The sequence below is a fragment of the Micropterus salmoides genome, unplaced genomic scaffold (genome assembly GCF_014851395.1).
Source record: "Micropterus salmoides isolate LMB-PRFRI ecotype aquatic unplaced genomic scaffold, ASM1485139v1 Ms_hic_scaffold_5, whole genome shotgun sequence".
Lineage (NCBI taxonomy): Eukaryota > Metazoa > Chordata > Actinopteri > Centrarchiformes > Centrarchidae > Micropterus > Micropterus salmoides.
This window is the reverse complement of record NW_024044237.1, coordinates 9297466-9322494: the sequence shown is the minus strand read 5'-3', so window position 1 is coordinate 9322494 and position 25029 is coordinate 9297466. Positions and strand designations below refer to the sequence as shown.

The following is a 25029-nucleotide window of genomic DNA, read 5'->3' as shown; positions in this document are numbered from 1 at the left end:
CTCTCTACTTCAAATGCTGCTGTGTGTGTGTGTGATTTAGTAGTGTTATGGTATACAGTATGTGTGTGCGTGCGTGCGTTTGTATAGTGTATTTGTGTTTGTGTCATTAAGTGGGCAAAGCTATATTGGTCTTGGAATTTGGACATCAGCTGGCAGGTGCGGACACTCTACTGGTGACCCAACCATTTTAACACACACACACGCATGCCCACAAATCATGGATGCGGACACACATGCACACAAGGTCTGCATGGCATTGTGGGTAGAAGCATGCAAACCTGTCTTAAATCCTCTATATGACCGGCAACAACAGAGAGAGGGACAACAATACGAATAAATCTAATACTTTTAGTACTTTTGGAAATATAAGTCTCTGTAGTGAGTCCATACTGGGTGGTGAAGCCAAAAAGCAGACAAAAAAAACTTAAAAAAAAAAAAAAACACACTCTTACTTGCCAAAGCAAACAAAAAAAAAAAACCAAGGTTTATTTTTCAGAGCTGAATGTAATCTTTACCCGATTATTCTGATAATTTCAATGAGATCATTATTTTTATTGTGTGGAAAAAGTCCAATCCAACAGATTCCAGATACCCTCGTTTCTCATCAAATAATAGAATCAATAAAACAATCTGGTAAACTTGGCCAGAGAACCTCAACATGACCTTAAAAGCTAGACCGCTGCCAACAGTTCATGAACAACTGTTGATGTTTGTAGCCCGGGGGGGGGGGGGTTCTGAAGGACACAGACGCCATGTCTGCACTTCACATTACGGATGAGATCATAGCCCTCGACACTGATACAGAGTGGACATATTAAACTCAGCCAAACATACTTCACACCATGAAACACTCACCGGATTTGAATATGAACCAAAGTATCGAGTTAAATACTCACTAATGGAAATGCATCAAACACCAAAGATACAAAGCTCAGGAGATAAAACACCACTCAATACTCACTAAGTACTGTACTAGGCTTCGCAACTGTGTTATTTTTTCATCTGCTGTGACATTACTACACCTGTGGTATAGTTTTGAACATCTCCAGAATTTCTTGCAGGTTGATAATTTATTTGTGGTGCACTATCCAAAGTTGCAAAACAGCACTGTATTCACAAGCTAGAGTCTGACAAGAAATAACATTTTCCAATTACATACGACAGCCCCTGAATGCACCATTCCAGCAGACTTGTTAATCAGTCACTTCAAACTGCTCCATACTGTTTTTTTGTCGTTGTTGTTATATTTCCTCAGGCATACAAAATGTGGGTAGGGCAAATCTATCATGTTCAACGATATGAGCTGTTTTGTATGACTGCTGCTGGTAAAGGGTTAATTAGGGACACAGATGAGCTGGCAGCCCACACTCAGGTACCACCTGGAAAACGCCTGGCATGCAGCAAACACAACTCAGCAGCACAAAAGTGCTTCCTAATTGATCCCCAGAAAAGAGAGGGGCGGGTTAACATCACAGTTCAGCTGACTTCAGGTACTTTAGATGTGTGTGTGGAGATATCATATGTCATATCTCCCTACCTGAAGTAGGGTTTACTATCATTTATCAAAACAAAAACTAAAGACAAACAAAAATTAGTTCTGGTTTCTTTAGCTACACTTTTTTGAAACTTAAAAGCACATTCGTAATGGGGAGACTTAAGCAGTAGTTTTCTGTGAGAAAACAAGGAATAACGTCGTTGGCTTTCTTAATTAAACTGATCTGACTGTTTCCTCCTGAGCAGTTTGAAAGATCACCAAGCCAGATGACACAAAGCTCCAAAATAGACTAAAGTTAACTTTCCAAGTGCTCTAAACATAGTTTGACCTTTTCAGGAGGACATAGCATAATGTTATTACGTTTCCACAAACAAGGAAGGAAAATTAGCTTGTTTAAACATTAACGCCAATGTACAAATAACGTCGCATTACAGCCTAACGTTAGAGGTTAAAACTGGGACTCCAAACAGCGAAAGTTCCCGGCAAGACAAACGGGATATTTTTTAAATTCTTACCTCGTTAAACGTTTCTGCACAGCTGACCTAAAACTTCAGTGTTGGCTGAATGAAAGTGAACTTTCACTGCGTGAAGGGGAATCCAGACTTCGACGTGAAGCTGGAGGCTGAACCGCAACAGGTGACACCGCGCGCTCGCGAGGGGTACGCGGAGAGAGACGGGGCCGCGCGGGTCCAGCTGATTGGTTTAATTTTCAATAAGCTCAGCATCGTCACCGCAACTGCGTCTCCGTCTAACCTCAGTAGTTCAATACAGACAGAGCGCCTGTCTCGTCACTGTTATATTTTCATTTATTCAATGTATTTCTTTTATGTCAACTAGCGTTTTAAAGAAAGAAGGTGAGTTCAAAAATTGTCTTGTTCTACAATTTTAGAATAAGACAACAGTGACCTCCTCTGGATATAAATAGAAATTACAATAGTGTAAACTTAATTTCTTTAATGAGTTTGCTCCTGGACAATTTCCTTCAAGGACAATAACAATAAAAATTAGTAAATGAGCGAATGAATAAACAAATATATACACATATAATCCTCCTTCATAGACTAAAAGGAAAACTTTTATATAATAAAGTCAACAAATCATTCAGAATTATCATTTAACAGTTAGTTATTGATAACAATTTGCCATAAGAACAACACTGCAAGTCATAGAAGAAGTGAAATTGATGTGTGTTTTGTGTTTGTATGTGTGTCCAACATCTGCTCACTCTGCGACAGGGATTTGATCTTCTACAGGGCTGTCAGGCCACTCAGGAGGGGGGAGGGTCATTGAGTCAGGTAGCTCAACGGGAAAGTCCTCGCTGCTCTTTATGAAGGAGGAAGTCTCTGGTTGGAACACCTCCTCCTTCTGCTCCCTGAGAGAAACTGCTTCCTGCTGACGTATGGCCTCAATCTCCAGCTGCTCCTCCAGGTCTGCACGGAGGGGTGCAAAACAAGAGATGAGGGACTCTAATAGCAAGACTGGTTATTTTCATTGTGTTATACAATTCAGCAAGAGAACGTGTGACTGATAAATTATGGTAACATATCAATGGACATCTAACCGTTGTAAACTTCCAGGATTGCTGAGCAGGAGACCGTGCCGAAGGAGTTGAGGGCCACACATTTAAACAAGCCAGAGTCTTCTGGAAAGGCCTCTGTGATCACCAGTGTACACAGCTCCTCTGCAGAAGGTTACACAAGAACATAAATGCAGTCTCATTTCAACACAGAATCAACGCTACACCAAGAGCGAGGCAACAAATCCAAATTCAGGAGTCAAATACAATTCACTTTAATTCAGTGTGGCGTTCTCGGCATGGGAGACGTTTACATTGCCAAGGTGTGAAGTAAAAACTAAGACATAAATAGATGAGTTCTCTTTTGATATCAGTAAGATGAACACCCTCAGTGAACAAAGGCATGTTACCATGTACCAATGATTATTTTGTCCCAAGCAAAAATTGACAAAATGTTCCATGATTACATGATCAGTTCAAGCTGTTCCCTCTTCCCTCCACATGAAGCTGCTATTGTGCCAAGTTGCAGTCAACAATATCATATTGTATTAAAAAAATGTCTTGTCTTTAAAAATATTTTTCTACAGTCTAGTTATGAAAGATTTGTTTGCAGCAGTATACCCACTGTAGAATATACGTCTTTTCTTTGGGATTATACATGAAAGACACATGTACTGTAAAACTGTACTGCAAGCTCATGTCGCTGAAAACAACCAATCAGTCATTTGTCACCACCCACTGATGGCAATTCTGAGAACAAAACTTAAAATACAGTGTGAAATATGAAACCATATACCAGTCCAATAGCTTTAAACCAGTGGTTTCCAATCTCTTTGGCTTGTGACCCCTCCAAATGAAGCAACTCCTAACCCGTCACCACAGGCAGGGACTTCGTCTGGACATGAGTTGTCCAGGTGAAAGTATCCAGTTTTTCACAAAAACTAAACTAAAGTTGTAAGTAAAGTAAGAAAAAAAGTGTTTCTGTATTTTCTTATCCCTTTAATCATCTCGTGACACCCCAGCCCCACTTTTTAAAAACCATTATTATAAAACCAATATTCTATACGTACCTGGCACTGAAGCGGAGCTGGCCTCTGGGAAAACAAGAAGAGAGAAGTCATGGCTTTTATAAATGGAATTCATCACCATAGTTAAATCCAAGCTGCTGTACATATGAAATGGATCACTTAGCATTCATGCGATACTATTGCCAGATAAGGAGACAGTTGTAATAAAATGTTGAAGCTATTTGTTCATGCAGCTTCAAAAAGCTGAGAAAATTTTGACTTTCGCAACATCTCTAATCTGACCCAATGTCAGGTTCATACGTTATTTGCGTAACAGTCAACACAGAGTTGCGAGAATCTTCTTTTTAATGCAGTTACTGCAACTGGAAGCTGAAGCCAAAGTCATACGACTCCAGCCCCCTCCCAAACACACACATAAACAGCACACTCACTTTTGCGTAGTATCCTAAAATCATCGGAGTCCAGTATTTGTTCGTCCTCTCTGTACCACATGACCTGCAGGGGGGGAGTTCCCCTGAGTCTGCACTCCAGGACCACCAACTGACCGTTCACTGTGGACACATCGTGGAGGCACTGGCAGGGGGGAAGACCATGGATGCGGAGATGGAAACAATGGAAAGATGACAGAGGAAGAGAAAGGACAGGGGATATTATTGTAATCAGCAATCCTCTGTTTAAATCATAAAAGCTTTTCTTTTTTTATTTCCCCAATAATAATTTACAGTATATACATACAGTATGTATAAGTGTGTTTTACCTTTACAAAAGTAGGGGCCACTCCATTCCCTGAATACTGTTGATTGTAGATGGGACTCTGAGTCTGGAAATGGAAAATAATGTATTTCATTTTTGTTTTTTATGATTATTTGTTTAATAGTCATTTTACGTATTTGTTAAACACTAAATACACTTTTTGTATTAGTAAATTATAAACAGTCACTATCTATAGATCCTGGTCCCAGTCTACAATGTTAATTATCCCCCACACTCCACATCAAAAGCTCAATGCAATGTCAAGTTCACGCTCACATCCCCAGGAGCTTCATTTACAAGTCTGAGTTGAATCTCTAACATACAGTCATCTTGTCTATCAGTCTATGTGATTACCCTCTGAGGGCTGACACACAGCGGCTGCACCAGGCTGGAGTGTCTCTGAGAGAGGACCGCGGAGGAGGAGCTGGAGGAGCAGGAGGAGAGCTCTCGAGAGGAGGATGCAGAGGAGGAAGAGGAGATGGTCAGAGACACGGTGCTGGTCTTCTTCTGCACCCTCTGGATGCTACGCAGTCACATATCAGCACATGATTGGGAAATTATCATAGGGTTAGGCAAACACTTTTTTTTTTCATTACTGCCTCAAAAGTTTTGATTTTTTTTATCATTCCCCACAAACTTTGCTTTTGTAATCAGAACAGTGGTATTTTGAACTTTACCCCTTTCCACTGAGAAAACTGATGAATTTGTGTCTTTTTGTTCACACAAAGTCCGGGTAAAATAACAAATGAATCCAAGTGGGATCCACTTGTAGACCATTGGAAGGTGCTGATGCCTCCACTGCACATCAGATTGGGCCTTCTGAAACAATATGTCAGAGCTCTAGATAAGGAGTCAGCAGCCTTCAAGTACCTTCAAGACTTCTTCCCTAAGCTGTCTGAGGAAACGTTTTGCCTTAATTTGTATTAATATGTCCTTTTTTCTGACTTAATGTGAACAAAAAGACACAACCCTTTTTCTCATTGGAAATAGGTCCATTTCAAAAAATCACTGTCCTGCTGTGATTACATTGTGTTACATAGCGTTATTAGATCCGCTTCAGTTTCTGTTCTTGATTGTTTTCTTGTGCACTATACTTTGTAACTCCTAAATATCTAACCTGTATTCTGAAAGGCTATTGAGTCACTGGAATTGACTTTAAAATGAAGTAACCATTCTGCCCGTGTGTGATTAACTGAGTTTTTTGTAAAGTTTGCCACAAAACCACAAAAGTTTTTCATACATTCAGTTATTATCTGTGTGTGAGAGAGAGAGTGTGTATGCAGGTCTAACTTACTGTGCCATGTTTCAGGCGTTCCAGGAGGCAGTGACAAATGTTGTTTTACTCTCTGGAAAGACAGAAGCAAAGGGTCAGACATGTTGCACTCTCTCCTGCTGCAGCTTTTTATCACCCAGGTGTGAGTATGTTTCACTACATGAATAATAAGTAGGGTTTTGAGAGTGTGCATGTTCCGCAAATTCCCTCCCTGGATACTAAAGGTTTTTTTAACCTCAGAGGTGTTAGCAGTGCTGGGAAATGGCAGCTCTGTGATCCAGGAGTTTTCTGCACAGTGAGGAAAGACTGTAGAATGCCAAGCTTAGCTACATGTATCAAAATATATCAATTACGACTGTCTTGGAGAAGTAAAGCTTCTTGAGCAAGGGATTCAGATATCAATGCCCCCAAAGGTCTGATTTATTGCAGGACTATTGTATTGTATTGTATTGTATTGTATTGTATTGTATTGTTCAGGTCACTCAGTTTGCACCTCTACAGAGTTTTTCTGCCCATAGTGCACACAGAAAAGGAACTTTTGCAAGCATGCATTATATAAAAAAAGAGAAAACCTTTTGAAAACAAAGGTGTTTTGTCTCTCCAGTCAGATTCTTAGTGGGATTACTGGTTGTAGGGAAGCCTGCACTGCTGAGATGCAATATCTGGCAATCCTCTTGGCGTGAGAGCCATTGTTAGCAAAATGCCAGTGGAATGGAAGCACTGAGAGGCATATGCTAACATGCTGTGTGACAAATGTACATGTTCATAGATTATAACTAAAAGAACTAGGCAAGACAATAGCATGGCTGTACTCTGTATTAATGTACTATTCTTTCTGTAGCAGGCGGCCATGAACATGTTTTAGCTGCTGTTGCAGTAGAACACGATATCATTCAGAAAATTAGCATTTGAGAAAATATAAATTGGCTCTTTAAAAAGGCTGATACTGTGATTGATTGACTGTCAAACTACATTTTGTTCCACAGCTACTTTTTTTTTGCTGTTCTCATCCATATTCTCTGCTGCAAATTTTGACTACACACAGAGTGGCAGAAATCCTAAATTTGAAGTCTGCAAAATTATAGTGGACTTTTCTGTCCTTGTCCATCATTAAAATGGGTGCAGCACTAAAAACAGCTGTGGTGAATCCAGAGATCCTGCTGTGACCACAGTCTATTCCTCCGTAAATGTAGCAAAGCTTAGCTGAATAGGCACAGTCTAAGAAAAGGCTTGTCAGTTTTATTCCCTGGGAAAACCCTGTGTGAGCGAAAACATGCCAACAGATTTTCTAGAGGGAACACCAGATGGTTGATTTAATTTGATCCTGTCACTAACCACACACACACACACACACACACACACACACACACACACACACACACAGAAAACACAGATTGTGTCCAACAAAGACAAACAAACTAAAAACTATCTATAAATAGCGTGTAACATAAACACGGTACTGTGCAGAAATGTGAAGCGTGATACGGGATAAAAGTGAATATTTCTTTTGTGGCCCCAACTTTACTTTTCACCAGAAGACTAAGCTCTGTAATTTAACAATGTGTTAACTGGTGTGAAGAACACAAGCATATATGAAAAATGGAAGCGAAAGAATTCTATGTGTATGAAGAAGCATATAGCACTGCCTTTTGTAGGGATACTTTACTAAGAAACATCCAATCTAATTTTCAACCTGTTTCTCTTTGTATTGGTGCAACTATATACCTTATGTGTTTGCTGAAAAGTGCCTGGACCCGTTCATCATTTTAACACATGTGCGGTCATATCTTTGTCGTGTCTGATGTTGTAACACGTGACAGAAACTGAACCTCATCGGCTCCACTTTGGATTTCGCCCACCTCCTTGTATGACCGCAGAATTACCATGCACACACACACACACCCACACACCCACACACACACCGGCGGATATGAAAGCAGAAGTGCACTTAAACACAAATGCACACACACACACGCCACAACGCCACAGTTATGTCAACTTTCACGTCAGGAGTGAACCATTCGAATCTAAATTTGCAATTTCAGATCCTGTCTGTGACACTGTATTGCCCAGTGAGTGCACTTGTGTACTCTTTCAAAGCTAGGTCAAAAAATGCATCACTTCCTATGTTGCAGATCATCAAGTGTGTCCACCACGGTCTCATGTTGTTTAGCAATTTATGGGGTATTGCAACTAATTGAAGGTATATGGAGTCTTTCATTGTTTCACACCCACAAATCCCATGCTGCTGCCCCCTGTGGGTATGTCCTGGGCCCAGAGAAGGAGCTGACAGAGGAGGCTGAGGTTCAGGTTTCCATGCTAAATTAAACTCTGCCGCCTCCTGAGCTCGGCAGAGACTCTCTGACCTGAGATAAATCCTTGTGTCTCCATTAACAAGACACATACAGACAAACAGTTGAGGGTAAAGCTCTGCTTCACACCAGATACTTGCCTCAGCTCTGTCTTTCACCTCCTTCATTTTTTCCTCTCTGGGTGTTTGTCTGTGGAATAGCTATATAGGGACCACACTAGTGACATCACCACAGAGTAAACACTGTCTTAACTAGGGGATCACGGCTTAAGAAAAAATAGCTACAGTATGTACAACATCCGTGTGTACTTCCAGTTTTCCCCTCAGATAATCCCAGCAGGTGTGTCTGTGTGTGGCTTGGTCGAAGCCTGTTGTTGATAAAACAACAGCTGCTGCTGAAGCCCTCATATCAATTGTCTCTCTGTTACATAACCAAAGGATTTGTAGCGGCAACAAGCTGCATTCACACAGCTCTACTAATCTGTTGCCTGGCAAGCAATAGATGGATGGAGACATGCAGGAAGTGGTGGACAAGTTCAGTGATGACCCAGACAAGCACAACATTTTCACAATATCAATTACAGGAGCAGTAAAGCACCAATTAAAAGGTTACACCAGCAGTTTAGTATTGCATTTCTATAAAGTTGGAGACTGAACAAGAGGTTAAGATAAAACAAAAATGTCAAAATCGAAGCAGCAGCAAAGAAGATATCCCAACTTTTAGGCTCTAATATGGGTGATGCTCCAAAAACACTGGATCCTGCATTTCCCATGATGCAACTTGACAGCGTCTTTCACTTGACCTCCCTACCTGGCGCTATGCTTCCAATTTGTAACGCAGGCTTTGTGTTTTTTCCCCCAAAACGTTTCTTCTCAAGCCCAAACCTAAACAACCCAGATGACATCACTGTGAAAACTCCTCCAGAGCCACAAACAAAACACTTCATGGCTTGAGAAGTCTACTCCAAGTGATGAGTAAATTTAACTTTGCATGCATTAAAGCAGCTTTGGGAACCATTCGGAACAAATGATGTAGTAGCAGCGACTTTATAGGCAACAGTCTCAAATTTCATTTTGGTGCTGCATTGACACTGTCCATCCTTTTGTAGCGATTCAAGGTCTGATGCCATCACATAACACCTACATAGAATAGAATATAGTGCAAAATCATAAAAGAAATAATATGAATTCATTGATCTCATATACTGCAAATGTTAAGGCTACTATTACTCGTACTATTACATCGACATATTAATGAATCAGTCCAAGCCTACGCTGCTCCTGTGGGGGGAAAGTGAGACAACGACTGACCCAATAAACTACACTAGTGACCTTCAGTCATGTGTGAAGCTGCTAGCTGCTTTTGATCTTCACCCATGATTTAAGAAACAGAATGTGCAAACAGATTTACACCACAAATAGCTCCCAACATTCCTGCCTGCAGGGTTTGTATTTTATTTACACCTGGTTTTAAATGTGTAGGACCTCCATGCTGTTGTTTGGATGTTATTCTGTGCACTTTGTGTTCTTCAGCAATATTTCTTATTGTCATAAGACTAGTCAGTTTTTTTGGGGGGGGAAATTCAGGATTTAATTGACCATTTAGACTTTAGTTTACAACCTAAAATGTTATGTCTGCCGATAAAGGTGGAAAACAAATTCAGTCCGCGCAAACACACAACAAACAGATGTTCTGCTATTGCCGTTGAGTATTTTGACCTACGGCACACAACTCTGGAGTTTATGTGTCAATGAAGGATAATGGCTGGTATTTTTAACACTGTGTATCTCCTGGGATGATGCTCATTATCCCACCTGTTCAGCTCCACAGGAAAGAGAGAACAGTCGAGTTGTGTATTACTGTGTTTCCACTTGTTCTCACCAAACAGGACACAGAGAGACGTTCAGGATGACTCATTCAATTTCTTATGATACACAAAAGTGTTCAGAATCTGGCAGTATACTCTAAGATGATTCATTTCTTAGCTGTTGCCATAGAAATATCCTCTTGCCTGCATCAGTTTGGCATGTGTAATCTTCTATTCTATACAGTAACAGCATATACTGTACATGTAGTCTAATAATTCCCTGTATTTCCAAATCTACACATTGCAATACAAAACATGTCCTGTATTTCTTAAACAGATGGGTATTTTGAATGAACTGTCCTGAATTCTACTCAAAGATCATGACATAGATCCTGGCTGATGAAGAAGAGCTCTTCACCAACACCTACCCACAAACCTTGTTAAATTTAAACAAACCACCCACTGTGTAATTCCAGCCCTGCATACTCCATGAAGCCTCCAACCACCAGCCGCTCTCAGCTGTGGACAAATTTAACCCATCAGCAACACATTCTAGCAGCAGAGCTGGATGAGTGTTGTAATCTACCAGTAAGTAATCATTAAATAAGTCTGTGGGTTCTTCTTTGACTGACAGGAGGCATCACAATCCATGTAACTATAAAATCAGCCACTGCAGGAGACTTGCGTACAGTGGCTAAAAGCACAAGAACAATTCATACAGATGCACAATGTGAAACGTCTGTATAGTCAGCATTGCCTAAAACTAGCTTTTCATGATACATATTGTTTTTTTTATTACTCAGTTCTCTATTTAATAAAATTCAAATAGAAATCTCTCTCTATAGATATTTAAATATAAAGTATGTATATTCCAAATGGAATAAATAGTGACTGAAAAGGCTCATAACAATGGTGTTTGATGTAGAAAATGTACATTTTGAGCATGGTAATCATGTTAACATTTATTTAAATTTAATTACATAATTTAAAAATAATTTCATATAAATATATTTTAAATATTAAGTGTATGCTTGCAAAGTTCAAGTCAAACACTCATGTTCAGCTGACCTGCTGTTCACTGACTAAAAGAATTTCTGGGTTACGCTAAATTGAAATACGTTTTTAATTTCCTTAAAAGTGGAAATTAAAGACCCACAAAATAAAGTGTTCTTCATTTATACATATCGAAGAAACAAGGGATAAATAAAAGTTCCATAGTAAAAATACTGTAAAAGGGTATTTGGTGCTTCTAAGTGACAGTGGGAGATTGATTAAGGTACTTCATTATTCAGTAATAACATAAATAGCTAACTTTACACTCCTCTAACAACAAGACCAGGAGTCTCTGTGAGGCTGTACTGAGGCACAACATACTCACCGTGACATTGCTAACATGCTGATGTTTAGCAATAATGTTTATCATTTTGGCCAACTTAGTTTAGCGTGTTAGCGAACTGAAAATAAATGATGGAAAGGTCATGAACTTGTAGGTCATAAAAATATTCACCTGATGATGTCCTTTTGAAAAGTCAGAGGATCATTAAAGTTAGCAAGATTCATCCTCTGGGTAAGATGAATGTCTGACCAAAGTACTTTAGTCTGGACCAAAATGGTGGACCAAGAGTCAGACAGACATTGCCATTTCCAGAGCCAATCTGCTAGAATGGCTAAAAAGAGGAGAATATGAAAACATTAATTCCAGTTGATAACTATGGCAATGTTTGGATAGATTTTCTGTCCACACCCATGCACAGATTATGAGACAATAAGTCCCTGGGCATAGACATGTAAAAACACCCCCATCCTTTCTCCAAAGGAGCAAAAACCCCAGACTGAAAGAAACACAAATGATCAAAGAGACAAGAACCAACCACGAATTATGCAGTGGTTGTTTAATGCTATTATGCATCTCTTTGTGGTCGTTTTGCGTCTAATTGTGGTTATTTGATTGACTTTCCAGCAAGAAATGTTAACCGCAACTTCAAATAGAGGTTCTGGCCCCTTGGCCTGTGATCAATAGGCTCGTTCAGTAATCCATCTACGTCCACAAAAACACAGAATCTGAGCAAACAATGTTATCTCAGTTGATGGGGAAGCCCCAGTTTGGGATTCAGATTTATGTATTATTACATAAGAGTCTTGCAAGGGTGATTTTAAAAGTTACTCCAGGATGTAAAGAGACTATTGCTGGAAAAGAGTAATTCCTCTATGTGGGCCCATTTAGAATTTTCTCAGTTGCATCATTCCGAAGAAAAACCTCTTAACCCTCCACCTCTCCAATTCCCCTAACCCCTCAACTTGTCTGCTAGAGGGACTGATTTAGATCAGACTCGGTCACCTGATCTCTCTGTCCACCAACCACAGCACAGTGGCTGAACACAGCGTCATACAGGCATGCCAGGCTTGCACTGCGAACCCCCCCTCACCCCATCTCTGCCACCCACTCAACTTTGGCTGGTATGTCTTATGTTGCCTCACCCTGTAGGCTATATAACTGACACACTTGTTTCTTTTTTTAACTTCTACCCCTTAAACTCTCAAACGGATGTTACAGATTTTTCATCCACTGCACTGATATAGACAGCTTGCATCCTGGTCAACAGACATGCTTGCACACACACTTTAACCCATATATAAGCATAGTATAACTAGTAGTAGGCATAGGCAGGTTTGGGAAAATGCTGTAATGTAAGAATGCTTTGTCTGTAATAGATTATATTTGTCAATTAACAAAATGCAAAGTGAGCGAACAGAAGAAAAATCTAAATAAAATCAATATTTGGTGTGTCTTAAACACAGCGTCATTTCTTTTACGTCCACTTGCACACGTTTTTTGAAGGAACTCACCAGGTAGCTTGGCCCAAACATCTTGGAGATCTACCCACAGTAGTGGTAGTAGCTTCTCCAAGATGCTTTCATGCAATCCCAGTCAGATTTGATGATGTTGAGATTAGGGCTCTGTGGTTGGCATACTATCGCTTCCAGGACTCCTTGGTCTTCTTTAAGCTGAGGATAGTTCATAATGACTTTCTCTGTATGTTTGAGGTCGTTGTCATACTGCAGAATAAATTTGGGGCCAATCAGACGCCTCCCTGATGGTTTTGCATGATGAAAAAGTATCTGCCTGTACTTCTCAGCATCGAGGAGACCATTCATTCTGACCAAATCCCCAGCTCTGTTTGCAGAGATTCAGCCCCAAACTCGCAAGGAACCTCCACTATGCTTCACTGTCACCTGTAAACACTTATTCTTGTGCCACTCTCCAGCCCTTCGGCGAACTTACTGCCTTCTGCTGCAGCCTAATATTTAAAATTTTGACTCATCAGTCTAGAACACATGCGGCCATTTTTCTGCCCCCCACTTTGTTGCTAGTTTTTTTCTGGCCAGACAGTAGATGGGTCCAACTGTTTTCTGCAGCTCTTAGCTGATGGCACTTCTGGACATCTTCCAATTGTGAAAGGAAGTAAGCACAATTTGTCTTCACACTGCAGTAAGTTTCTTTGACCGACCACAGCATCTACTGTCCTCAGCGTTGCCAGCTTCTTTGTGCTTCTTCAAAAGAGCTTGGAAAGCACATCTGGCAAACCCTGTCTGCCTTGAAATGTCTGCCTGGGAGAGGCCTTCCTGCTGCAGTATAACTACCTTGTGTCTTGTTGCTGTGCTCAGTCTTCACCCAGTTGTATTCCTTCTATTCAGATGTTTCTGTTTCAATTAATGGTTGTATTTCAACCTACATATTGAATGGGTGATCATTAGCAATTGTTTAATCATACACCGACAAGGTCTACAAAATCTCTGTTCATTTATACATGTAATCTATTATTAACGTCAGTTTTCTTACTTTACAGGATTTTCCCCACACCTCTAAATCTTACTTTTGCACAGTGCTGTATACAGTCACATCATCACACTGACAAATATATAGACAGACGCAGACAGAAAAATTGGTTGTAGGCAGATAGACAGAGATGAGGAAGCTTAAGAAAAAGGGAAACAAAGATTCACAGATGAGAGAGATGCATACAAATATACAGCTATAGATACATAAATACTTAGATATAGAGATAAAGTAGATAAATAGATAGTCAGGAACATGGACATATGACACATCATATAAATTTAGCTCCAGACAGATCATCCCAGCTGTCCTCTTCTTTCTGACTGCAAACTCGTTCACCACATTCAGTCCAACACTGCCTGCAGATCCGCATGGCCCTTGACCAAGTGAATTACAACATTTGATTATCTGATTACCTTTACGTTGGCTTTCTATTCACTGTGCCAATCAAAACAAGGAGCAGTATCCCCATAAACCACCACACAAAACGGTCCTACATTGAGTTACCGCATTCGCCAATTTGAAGATTTGCACTGTGGTCTGGAAATGTGCAACAAAAGGAAAATATCTGGTGTGTAAGCTGGATCACACAGGTTCCTTCACCCTTAACTGAGAGTGTGATTATATCTTACAGTTATGTTGAAACTCTAGTGTGGATCCAGCCATGCTAAACAGGCCCAGCTGCACCTTCAACACACAGCTTTATCCCAACTGTAGAAAACTTAAACCAAAATGTTCCCCCTCCTTACCTGTCTGGCCTTTTCCCAGCAGGCTAAAACAACAACAACAAATGTATTGATCCAACAGGAAGTGTGAATGATCCAAATGCTCAATGCCAAACTGCTATGCGACTGTGTGGCTGCCAGTCATGGCTTGGTCACTGGACCCTTCCTTACTCTTGGTGAGCTGACACACACATTTGCACACAAACACACAGGCAGGGGACATGTGTGTGGTGGTGGAATGGGGTTAAGAGGGAATCTGAGGCCGGTGAGGGGGTTGGGGAGAGGAGGACAGGAGGGATTCAGTTGGAGGGGTACTAAAGGGGCAAATTTAGAGCAGAATAAAGTGTACATCAACAGTGACAAACTCACTGCAGAGCAGATCTCCAAGTCCAAGGCAACAGGGGTGAAGCTCAGATCTGGTCAGATGAGTGCTTCACCTGTCTCTGTGTTAGCTAATATTAGCAGCTAACATCAATCCAAAACTACCAGTGTGATGGACAAAAGAGAGAGAGAGATCATTTGTTGCACTCTGCAAATCTTTTAGGAATCACAAAAAACGAAGACACATGTTGAGACGATTCCAAAAGAAAATGTGGCTGATGCGTCACGAAGCTCGATGACCTAACTTCATCCAAGAGTGTGAGACAGGGGCCAGGAAACCCGTAACTGGTGCCAGTGCGTGTTCGGGGATACATGAGATGAGACCTCTGGAAATGAGAGAATGGGAAAAGAGAGACAGAGGAAGATAGAGAGACTTTCTTTAAAACACAATCTTACACACAGTTAACAACTTGTGATCAAGGGATTAGCCACCATTTTATTTACCCCAACATTAATCTAATCGCAATTACAGTATGACAAAAAACAATTAGTCTTGAATGAAGTGAAATCAAATTATCTATAGTGAGACAAAATATGAAGAGATCTGCGATACACTCATACATGCCTCCTACATAAAATGCATTTCCTGAAGAAAACGTGTGTTTTTGAAGTTGATGGCTAGTTGATGATCGCTTAGAAGTTGCTGTAGTACAATACAAAAAGGAAAGGAGGAAAGAAGGAAGGAAAGAATGATAGAAAGAAAGATAAAAATAATATAATAAATAAACTTTAATAAATAAAAATAAAAATAAACTTTTGATTTTGAAAGTCTTCAGCCCTGCAGAAGCCTGCCATAGTGTCATACTGTGGGAGTGTCTGCTCTGTTTAGTTATTTTCAGTAAGTCAGTTGGTTGTTTTCAGTCAGTCATGTTATTTGTAGTCTGTTTAGTATCTGGCTAGTGTTTTGGGCTCTGTCCTGTGTCCAGTATCAGTTATATAGTCTGTTGTGTTTTGAGTTATTGTTTTGTCAGTTCAGTATCTATTATTTAGTCGGTTTTGGTTCCATGTCTTTGTTCCCAGTCCTGTGCCTTAGTTCATGTCATAGTGTTTGCTTCTAGTTCTTTCTCTGCATCATTTTGGTTTAGTCTGCTCTGTACTTGGTGTTCTAGTTCTGTGTTCTCGTTTAGGTTTTGTCTGTTATGATCCCTGTGTTATAGTTGGTCGGTGTTTGTCTGTTTACATGGGTTTCTGTTATGGATTATTTTCCCTTCAAAAAGTATAGATAACAAAAACCGACCTAAAGCCCCAAAGTCCCAAGTGTCTAAACATATTTAAACTTTGAATGACGTCTCTCGCCCAAAGTATGACTAAATATGGAGGTGACAAAAACAGGTAAGTTTTTCTCTATAGACTTCCATTATGGAAAAAGCTTAGCTAAAGGGTATAAAACATATCAATGCCAAAAGTAATTGGCCCGAGTCCTGCAGAAGACAGCATGTTTTGATGTTTGAACAAAGTTTCTGTAAACCTGAATATGTTCAGAAAAGTTCAGTTTTTGATATTTGTGGAAACTGATGACCTCAAACTTTTTAAGCAGTGGTATAGTTTTTTTGAGTAAACCTTAACTTAAATATAATACTTACATTTTTTTTTAAAACTTTAATTTCTGAACACTAAATTACATAGATTCACTGATGCTTATTAAAATCAAATTCCTCTAATTGTGGCTCCCCTAGTGGTAGCGACCAGCGGTCAGTGTGGCAGTGACCACTATCTTTAGCTCCCCTAGTGGTAGCGACCAGCGGTCGGTGTGGCTGCGAACACTATCTTGCATGCCATTTTGCATGCCTGCGAGAATCGCATGCACCTCCAAATAATGTTTTTAAACTCTATAATATCCTTTGTGGGGTTCATCAATGGTGATAAATGATTCAAAGTATATATATTTTATGAACGTTTAGAGTTGTTAATATTTTATTACTCAGTAGCAGTAGTATTCATTGAGATTCAGCAAAAATATGCGGTGATAACCCCGTAATCAGTGTGTAGAGCAAAGTATCTGAAAAGGACATTTAAGAGTTGAATGTATAATTCGGCAGAACATATATACATACCATGATGAAGGCTACCTGCCGAGATTTGGATCCACCTCTTTTCTCAGCACAAAGGAGCGGCAGGCATGCAGAACGTTGCACAACCGGGCAAGACGCCGACAGCAGAAACAGCTGATCAGCCGAGAGTTACAAATTCGCTACGTCACAACTTATTCGGAAAAACTGTTTCTATCTCCTATTTACTCTCTTTCGAAAAAGGCAAAACCCCCTCAAGCGAGAGACAGTAAAAACAGTTTTGTGAAATTAAGGAAAGACGCTGGTGTCAGAAAAAAACACTTTGGTGGCCACGGGCCCTTATGTTATTCAGCCCCGGGGTGCCAAGAGGCAAATAGCACTGCATTTTCTCTTTCATGGGAACTTTATACTTAAAGTAATCACAATGAGTAATCCCCGATTTTACTAAATGTAACGTTACCTGTAATCTGATTGTGTCTTTATTTTCTGTACCGTAACGGAATACAGTTACTTTTTTTGTATACACATTACATAATGCCGTTACATGTAATCCGTTAATGATAAAACCTACCAGCTGGAGTGTATGTTGAATATTAATATCAAGTTATTCTGCAATACTGCTTTTGTTAAAATACAAAACAACGGTTTAATAAGTAATTAGAAGAGATTTCTACAGTGCATTTTACAGATGAGATGTTTGATACCGAGGCGTCAACTTGTTTTACTTCAATTCAATTCAAATTAGCTTTATTGGCATGAATTTGTAACAACAATATTTCCAAAGCATCATACAAACTACATAAGAACAATCAACCCATACATTTCATTAAACAAGTTATTAAAGCGTAAAGTACTTTAACAAAGCGTGTATTGGCGCTTTATAAAAGACAAATTTGGTGAGATTTGGTCCGAGATTCGTACGTCATGAAGTTTTGGTGCCAAATAGGGTAACCAGACGTCCCGAAAATCCGGGACAGTCCCGAATTACGAGCAGCTGTCCCAATTCCTGTCCGGTTTGTCCCGAAAATTAGAACTAAAAGGATTTTGGCTGAATTCAGTGCCGACAAAAAAAACCCAAAACACATAACATGTATTTTTGAACGGAAACAGTGGTGTCTTGAACACACAGTTGTGGATTTTTACTGCATTTTTATACAAAGGCTTTGTTTACAAACGTGTCGCAGCTGACACGGGTAACACCTCTGACACGCCCATCAAATGGGGAAGCCCACTGGGCAACGTTGCACAATGTCCTTCAATCCGAAAACAAACGGGTGCAAAACGCAAAACGTTTTGAGATTGTAATGGACTCGCCCTAGGTGTAGGGTCTAGGTCAAAGTCCATTAGACAAGAAGGCGGCATTTGATCATATTTGATCCTCTATGATCTGATCCACCAAATCCCCCAATTTAATGTGAAGAAGAAGCAGCAGCAGTGGGTAGGTAAACACAGCTCAGCTAAAGTTAAACATATGATGTTTTTTCATAAATAAGTAGAATAAATCTTTTTAAATTAAAGTTAGTTATTGCAGTTGTTTGACTTTAACTTAACTAACCATTTAACCCCCGGCAGCAACTGGCTAACGTCAGCTAACGTTAAACTTGTTTTTCATCTGTTTTTTCCGGTGTTCTGTTGCAGAAACACGTGTTACCTCTGACATAAATCATTGTAAAATGAAATGAGTCTTTTTTTATTTAGCATGGCCTCACTGTTATAAATGTTATAGACAAAATATCAGAAACGCCGCGATAGACTGGCGAACTGTCCAGGGTTTACCGGTTTGCCCCCGCCTTTTGCCCGATGTCAGCAGCTGTAAGCAGGATAAGCGGTTGACGATGGATATCAACAAAAACTAAACATTATCATTCTTATGAAGGAAGGATTTATTGCAGAAATGTTGGATTAGACTGCATTAAATTTAGCTAGATGTACCTAATAAACTGGTAACTAAGCCTAAATACATTTATCATGACAATAAACTCTGCCCATATCACATGTTTGTGAGAAGTAGAAGGAATTACATATTGCCCATAATCACCTGACTTGAGAAAGCAGCTCTGATATTGGTGAGTCAGATAAATTATAAAATATTTTATTTAAAAAAAATCCACATTTGACGATGTTCTTGTTGAATGGGCTAATGGGAATTCTTTATATTGTTTGTTATATTTGCTCTCGCAGGATCTAACAGAGTATTGAGAGGCACTACAGCTGTCCAAGGTATGTTATCAATTTGCATATTTCTGCGTCAATTACTGGCTTGCTAATCAGACATATTGAGGATAAAAAAATACTACATTACTAGAACTGGAGCCAACAACATTTCACAGTGGATGACATTTTAACATGAAAGAAATTATTTTAGCCCTGACTTGAGACGTAGGAGGGATATTGTATTGTTTTAGAAAAGTGCATTAGTCCAGCTATGACTGTGAGATTTTATAATGAATATGTATATTTAGCAATTAAAAAGTGTAACAGATTTCTTTTAAACATTTCAGAATGATTGGCAGTGATCAAAAGCTGAGAAAACTGTAGATCTATTACAGCATTAAGTGCAAACAGTTTACACTGTGGACTCTGTTAAAGGCTGTTAATTTATGATGAGATGGTTGAATTACTCCTTCATGGTTCATAAACTATTTAGTACCTGACTGAAATTCTGTCTCAAACCTGTTCAGACCAAAAATGGCACTGTTGAGAAAAAACACAAGGGTCTGTGTCGGTGTGGGAATGTTGCTTCAGATAGAAGCTAAATGATGAAATATTAGTTAGTTTAAAATATATTTGATTGGCTAACTCAATTCGTAGACACAGTCTTTCATTTTGATGCAGCAAAATCTAAGTCAGGTCATTTTCTTTTTTTGTCAATGCAGTGGTCCATCTCCATTTCTCAGGTGTGTTTGCAGGTGTTTGCTGAGTTTCATTGCTTTGCAAATGTTGAACCTATGCAACCAATTCTACTGCGAGCTTGAGAGATACACACCACTACTGATTGCCCTGGACAGGCAGAAGGCCAGACAGCTGAGACCCTGCAGAGATCCTCAGGAGTTATGACCTTCAGGTGAGTTTAAGATTACCTTTGCAATAGCAACAATGTTGATCACATAATGGTCAGTCAATACAGATTGGGACCTCTCTACTATAATAGTGAATTGATGATATTGTCTTGTGATGACTAGGAGGATGATCAGTCGCCATACGGTCTACTGACAGTTGCAGAGACACAGAATCGTGGGTGAAAAGGTTCAAAACCCGAACTGTGTTTTTTGGGCAGTAAAACATACAGCTGACAAATAAAGTCGAAAGCGGACAAATAGCAGCCTGTATGTGTCTGAGAGATACTTAAAAGGGTGATGCAAGCTGGTGAGTGTGCAGCATTGTACAGGACAGAACTGTGGGTGCTTGGGCGAATCTCCACATCCCAAAATTGAAAACTGAATACTAACCCAATGAGGAAATAGTCGAATATTCGTGTCCAAAAATCTCTTTCATTGTCATGTTTAAGGTTATAGTTAGCTTCTATTTCTCTCTCAATATTTGTATAATAATAATTATTCTGACTGTCAATCGAGGAACAACATGAGATGCTGTCCGACCCTTCATGCCATCCCTGTGAACCTGCTAGAGGATGACTGACTTCTTCAAAACCTGCAATGTAAGTACTCAGTGTACTCACAGAAATGTCAATATCAACGACAAGTGATATGAAATGTACTACAGGAAACCAACTTGAATGCCTCTTCCAGCAACTGACAGGTTTAAAGACATTAAAGGATAGGTTGTTTTTTTTGTAGTCTATCTTAAAACAATGCTTAAATATGATGTGTACAGAGAAAAAGTTATTGTTGGCTATTATCATTCCTCATCTCTACTAAGCATCCCCTTCATAGTCATGGCCCAATTGTAAGAAATTAGGGACAAATCCATTATTTTTATATATATATATACACCCACACACACAGTGGGTATAGAAAAGAATCACCCCCCTATAAAATAATCACATTTTGTTGCTCTGCAGCCTGAAATGAAAATGGACAGACACAGTTTTTGTTTCATTCAGCTGTATTTACAACTTATAACATCCAAGTGAAAGATATAATACCAACTTGTCAGAATTTTTATTTTTATTTTTTACAAAAAACAGAATCAATGAGTTGGAAAAAGAATCACCCCCCTCCTAAAAATGACTTGTAAAACCCAACCAGGTGTAGTTAATCACCTTCTCAATAGCACACAAAGCCAATTGACTTTCAACTGTGATCAGCTGTGGTTGTCATAATACAAGAACTTAAGGACTCAAGGCAGACTCGGAACAGTTCGAAGGGGTAACAAAGGGTTTTATTGAAAAGTGCAACGGAAGACTGGGTGGTAGGTTCCAACAGGGCAGAATGGAGAACACGGAGGAGGGGAGTTTGTCCAGGCAAGATGTGAGCAGAGCGGGGTGTGGCGTTCAGCAGAGTTCCCGGAGGTAGTGTGATCCTGGGCACAGAGAAAAACATGTTAATCCAGGGAGACACAGAAATTACAAGGAATCTTACTGGAGTAGACAGTTGGCCTTGACACATGTACCACATGTGGTTAACTGACGATCTGGTGAAGAATGTGAGGAGGACTGGGGTTGAAATACTGCAGGAGCTTGATTAGTGGAATGAGGACCAGGTCGCCGCTGGAGCCAGCAAGTGTAACCACGCCCAGACAAACACAGACAGGGAGGACAGACAGAAAACACAGGGAAGGGGGGAACAAAACACAAGGTAGTGGGGAGATTCTGCAGTACCACAACAGTGGTCATTTTGATTAGCTCAGCATGAAACAAGCTTTTCCTGAAGCATTTCAGTCCTTGGTAGTGCAACTGAAGACAACAATCAACTATGGGTGGCAAGGCATTGTCAAAAGATCTCCGGGATAAAGTTGTGGACAGGCACAAGTCAGGAGATGGATACAAAAACATTTCAAAGGCTTTATCAGTGCCTAGAAGCACAGTGATGTCTTTTATTAATAAGTGGAAGGTATTTGGTACAACACAGACCCTCCCTGGGTCAGGACGTCGCTCCAAACTGGATGAAAGAGCCAGGAGGAAACTGGTCCAAGAGGCCTACAGCAACTCTGAAGCAGTTGCAGGAATTCATGACAAAGACTGGTCATTGTGTGTGTGTGACAACAATATCACAAATTCTCCACAAATGTGCCTTGTATGGGAGGGTTGCAAGAAAAAAGCCACTCCTCAAGAAAGGCCACATGCAGTCACGACTGAGCTTTGCCAAAACGCACCTTGAAGATTCTAAGGCCACGTGGAAAAAGGTGTTATGGTCAGATGAGACTAAAATTGAATTGTTTGGCCTCAACGCCAAACGATATGTCTGGTGAAAATCCAATACAGCTCACCATCCTAATAACACCATTCCTACAGTAAAGCAAGGAGGTGGTAATATGTTATGGGGTCGTTTCTCTGCAGCAGGGACTGGAGCACTTGTCAGGATAGAAGGAAAAATGGATGAGGCAAAATACTGTCAAATTCTTGAGGAAAATCTGCAGCTCTCTGCCAAAAAGTTGTCAATGGGAAGAAGATTTACCTTCCAACATGACAATGACCCAAAGCACACAGCAAAACTGACCACACAGTGGTTGAAGGAGAAAAAGGTGAATGTCATTGCATGGCCTAGTCAGAGCCCAGACTTAAACCCCAATGAAAATCTGTGGAATGACTTGAAGACAGCTGTCCACAAACGGTCACCATCAAATTGAACTGAACTTGAGCAGCTCTGCAAAGAAGAGTGGTCAAATATTGCAACGTCTAGATGTTTAAAGTTAGTAGAGACATATCCCAACAGACTAAAGGCTGTAATTAAAGCAAAAGGTGGTTCAACAAAATGGTGAAACCAGGGGGTGATCCAACGAAGGTTAAAATCAGGTGGTGTTTAGACAAAGGGTCGAGTAATTTACAGATTTGGTCAGGGCTGAGGCTAGTTCTGTATTCCAGGGTGTTGTCTTGTGTTAGCCGTTTCAAGTCACGTCATAGGATACCATGGTTACATCTGGGTCCAGTTTTAGTCCTCAAACTTTGTTTACAAAGTCAGTAGAGTTTTGGACGTGGTGAGGCGTGTTTCCCACCAAAGGAGCTAAGATGGTAGAAATGTGAGAAATGGGGGTGATCCTTTTTCCCACTCAGGGATTATTTATTATTATTATTGTTTATTTATTGTTTTCTGACATGTTGGAGTTATATCTTTCACTTGGATGTTATAAGTTGCACTGAGTAAATACAGCTGAATGAAACAAATTGTGTCTGTCTTCATTTCAGGCTGCAAAGCAATAAAATGTGATTATTTTACAGGGGGTGATTCTTTTCTATACCCACTGTGTGTGTGTGTGTATATACACTGCTCAAAAAATAAAGGGAACACTAAAATAACACATCCTAGATCTGAATAAATGAAATAATCTCATTAAATACTCCTTTCTTTACATAGTTGAATGTGCTGACAACAAAATCACAGTTTGGTCACAATTCAAATTTATCAACCCAGGGAGGTCTGGATTTGGAGTCACACTTAAAATCTAAGTGGAAAACCACACTACAGGCCGAAGTCAAAATGAGGCTCAGTAGTGTGTGTGGCCTCCACGTGCCTGTATGACCTCCCTACAACGCCTGGGCTTGCTCCTGATGAGGTGCTCCTCCCAGACCTGGACTAAAGCATCCGCCAACTCCTGGACAGTCTGTGGTGCAATGTGGCGTTGGTGGATGGAGCGAGACATGAGCTCCCAGATGTGCTCAATTGGATTCAGGTCTGGGGAACGGGCGGGCCAGTCCATAGCATCAATGCCTTCCTCTTGCAGGAAATGCTGACACACTCCAGCCACATGAGGTCTAGCATTGTCTTGCATTAGGAGGAACCCAGGGCCAACCGCACCAGCATATGGTCTCACAAGGGGTCTGAGGATCTCATCTCGGTACCTAATGGCAGTCAGGCTACCTCTGGCGAGCACATGGAGGGCTGTGCGGCCCCCCAAAGAAATGCCACCCCACACCATTACTGACCCACCGCCAAACCGGTCATGCTGGAGGATGTTGCAGGCAGCAGAACGTTCTCCACGGCGTCTCCAGACTCTGTCACGTCTGTCACATGTGCTCAGTGTGAACCTGCTTTCATCTGTGAAGAGCACAGGGCAGTGGCGAATTTGCCAATCTTAGTGTTCTCTGGCAAATGCCAAACGTCCTGCACGGTGTTGGGCTGTAGGCACAACCCCCACCTGTAGACGTCGGGCCCTCATACCACCCTCATGGAGTCTGTTTCTGACCGTTTGAGCAGACACATGCTGGAGGTCATTTTGCAGGGCTCTGGCAGTGCTCCTCCTGCTCCTCCTTGCACAAAGGCGGAGGTAGCGGTCCTGCTGCTGGGTTGTTGCCCTCCTACGGCCTCCTCCACGTCTCCTGATGTACTGGCCTGTCTCCTGGTAGCGCCTCCATGCTCTGGACACTAAGCTAACAGACACAGCAAACCTTCTTGCCACAGCTCGCATTGATGTGCCATCCTGGATGAGCTGCACTACCTGAGCCACTTGTGTGGGTTGTAGACTCCGTCTCATGCTACCACTAGAGTGAAAGCACCGCCAGCATTCAAAAGTGACCAAAACATCAGCCAGGAAGCATAGGAACTGAGAAGTGGTCTGTGGTCACCACCTGCAGAACCACTCCTTTATTGGGGGTGTCTTGCTAATTGCCCATAATTTCCACCTGTTGTCTATTCCATTAGCACAACAGCATGTGAAATTGATTGTCAGTCAGTGTTGCTTCCTAAGTGGACAGTTTGATTTCACAGGACTGTGATTGACTTGGAGTTACATTGTGTTGTTTTTTTTAGTGCTCCCTTTATTTTTTTGAGCAGTGT

At 40.6% G+C, this 25029-nt stretch overlaps 1 protein-coding gene across 2 annotated transcripts in view; it reads right to left on the bottom strand.

Annotated features, from left to right (window-relative positions):
* myot (myotilin) overlaps window positions 1-14914 on the bottom strand; it is a 29527-nt gene extending 14613 nt beyond the window's left edge. For both annotated transcript variants that reach the window (XM_038699413.1, XM_038699414.1), the window contains exons 1-8: window positions 14772-14914; window positions 6087-6138; window positions 5147-5315; window positions 4797-4859; window positions 4471-4612; window positions 4082-4105; window positions 3057-3176; window positions 2721-2925 (exon numbers count right to left, since the gene is read on the bottom strand). In XM_038699413.1, the coding sequence (XP_038555341.1) occupies window positions 2721-2925; window positions 3057-3176; window positions 4082-4105; window positions 4471-4612; window positions 4797-4859; window positions 5147-5315; window positions 6087-6094 (731 nt within the window). In that variant the 5' untranslated portion in view covers window positions 6095-6138; window positions 14772-14914. The remainder of the gene's footprint in view (window positions 1-2720; window positions 2926-3056; window positions 3177-4081; window positions 4106-4470; window positions 4613-4796; window positions 4860-5146; window positions 5316-6086; window positions 6139-14771) is intronic.
* Between the last annotated feature and the right edge of the window lie 10115 nt (window positions 14915-25029).